This window comes from Leiobunum rupestre, chromosome 3 (assembly GCF_980474605.1).
Source record: "Leiobunum rupestre chromosome 3, qqLeiRupe1.1.hap1, whole genome shotgun sequence".
Classification (NCBI taxonomy): domain Eukaryota; kingdom Metazoa; phylum Arthropoda; class Arachnida; order Opiliones; family Sclerosomatidae; genus Leiobunum; species Leiobunum rupestre.
Genome location: NC_143386.1, coordinates 60,232,557 through 60,234,685, shown reverse-complemented (window position 1 = coordinate 60,234,685; position 2,129 = coordinate 60,232,557). Strand labels below are relative to the sequence as shown.

Here is a 2,129-nt window from a genome sequence, read left to right as displayed (position 1 = left end):
GCTATATTTCCTAGACATTAAAAACTATAGTGATAAACTTTCCATAAAACAAGGTTTTTTCTGATAGTTTAAGGGTGGTTTTAAAATTAAATGGTTTAGAAAAATATAAATGATATTAAAATATCTGAATTAAAAGCTAAATTTCTAATATACTAATTACTTCAAATTAAATCACACGCTTTGTAAGTTTGTGTATTTTCTCCAACTTTTTCGTGACATTACATTAGGGAAATTAAATTTATTATAATGTAAACTTAAAATTAGGAAATTCTTGTAAACTTAAAAATCTTGTGTTTTTTAATTTGATTATATTCAATAGCAAAATATTGCCACTTCAAATTATAAAATTTTGGAAACAATACTTCATAACAGTTGCTTATTTGAATAAAATCTTTTTATTAAATATTTAAATATTACAATGAATAAAACTTTGAACCAACATATTTACAGCATGTTATATTACGTAAAATATACGAAATTTAAATTAAGAAACCGATGACTTTTTGGTAATTCTTTGGCTGAAGGTTTCACTTCTTTCCATATCCATAGTTGGGCCTTTCCTGGACCACCTCCCTCTCTCTCTGCACCACAGCGCCGCCCCCCAATCCATCCCTGTGTATCACCTCCCTCTCGACCACCGCCGTCTCTCCAACTCCTCGGTATCCGACTCCAGTGCCATATCCGTTGTTATATCTCGCACCAATGCCAGTTCCAATGCCAGTTCCAATGCCAGTTCCATAAGCGGGGCCAATGCCAGTTCCAATGCCAGTTCCAAGGCCGGTTCCATAAGCGGGGCCAATGCCAGTTCCAATGCCAGTTCCAAGGCCGGTTCCATAAGCGGGGCCAATGCCAGTTCCAAGGCCGGTTCCATAAGTGGGTCCAACGACAGTTCCAGTGCCAGTTCCGTATCCGATCCTGGTTCCCAATCGATTGGACAGCACACTGGCGACGGTTACCAAAGCAACTGCGATTATCATCTGTTGAACAAATTTGGATTTAGTCTTTACCAGTTACAGAAGAATCATTTAAAATTATTTATTAAAATGGGCATAGCAAAAAACACAGCATCCCGCGCAAGGAGAACGCAACCCGTCAAAAGTAGTGCATTTTATTGTGTACATTTTTCATTGGTTAGACGCTTTAGCGCCTGCTGGCGTCTGAAGGGGAAAATTCGGAAATTGTCTTCCCCCTTTCCTTAAATGCTCAGCGTAAAGGCTCGTCCAATGAAATTTGTACACAACACTGCGTTAGCGTGTTTAAAAGCTAGCTGCGTTCTCCTTCTGTTTGTTGCTCCTAGATGTTTTAGTTAATAAAACCTCACAGTAATGCAAAATTAGAATAGGTGCCACCCCGGAAAATTAAGAGCACGGCACCAGGAGGAAATGTTACCGTTCAAAGTTCTTAAAGACTTAGTTACGTTCTTGTTTTTAAATAGATTTTCTCTTTCAGAGACAATCCAGTTTTGTGGTCACTTAAAATAGCCAGCATTTTCGACGTATTTCAATATCAAATTGATGGAGACTTAAAGAGCTTATAGTAATCTTCAAAATTAGAAAGTCCAAGTTGGGTTTATATTAAACCAATAATGGTTTATTTAAAATTAAATCTCCTTAAACACTTGTTTTAACAATAACCTGATTTTTCCGTTGGATTAAAGCTTCGCTATTCCAATCAACTACATTTAAGTTAAACTAATTAGATAACTTGATATTTACCAAAAACTTTAACCCTCTACGATAAGCATTTTAAACTAAATTTCCAAAATTAAAAAAACTACTGAGAAACTTACCATAGAACGCATTTTCTCTGATAGATAAAGGATGATAAATTAAATTCTATTAAATTATTTGAATTAAGCAAGGTACTTTTGAAGTGTTTCGAGAAATTGTCTTGCTGGACAGGCTGTTGAAGTTTAAGTGACGTTTCTCTAACTCCGTCTCTCCTTTAAATAGTCCTTTTCGGAAGGATGATAAACATTGGAAAATTTCAGAATTCTTGCAAAACTATCAATTATTTTTCGGGTTTTCGTCGGATGCATTAAAAATATTTAATTCAGTCCTCGGAATTTCGGTCTAACAATAACTTCTGTTGACTAAATTTCGACGTAGCGACTCGTGTAATTGAATAAG

General features: G+C 35.5%; 1 protein-coding gene across 1 annotated transcript; it reads right to left on the bottom strand.

The window, feature by feature from the left end:
* Positions 1–445: 445 nt before the first annotated feature.
* LOC149953511 (uncharacterized) lies at positions 446–1,890 on the bottom strand. The gene is made up of 2 exons (XM_090170263.1): positions 1,790–1,890; positions 446–977 (listed from the first exon to the last, which is right to left on the bottom strand). Exons 1-2 carry the CDS (start codon positions 1,799–1,801, stop codon positions 528–530), a joined length of 462 nt encoding a protein of 153 aa, XP_090026389.1. The 5' UTR covers positions 1,802–1,890; the 3' UTR covers positions 446–527.
* Positions 1,891–2,129: the final 239 nt, after the last annotated feature.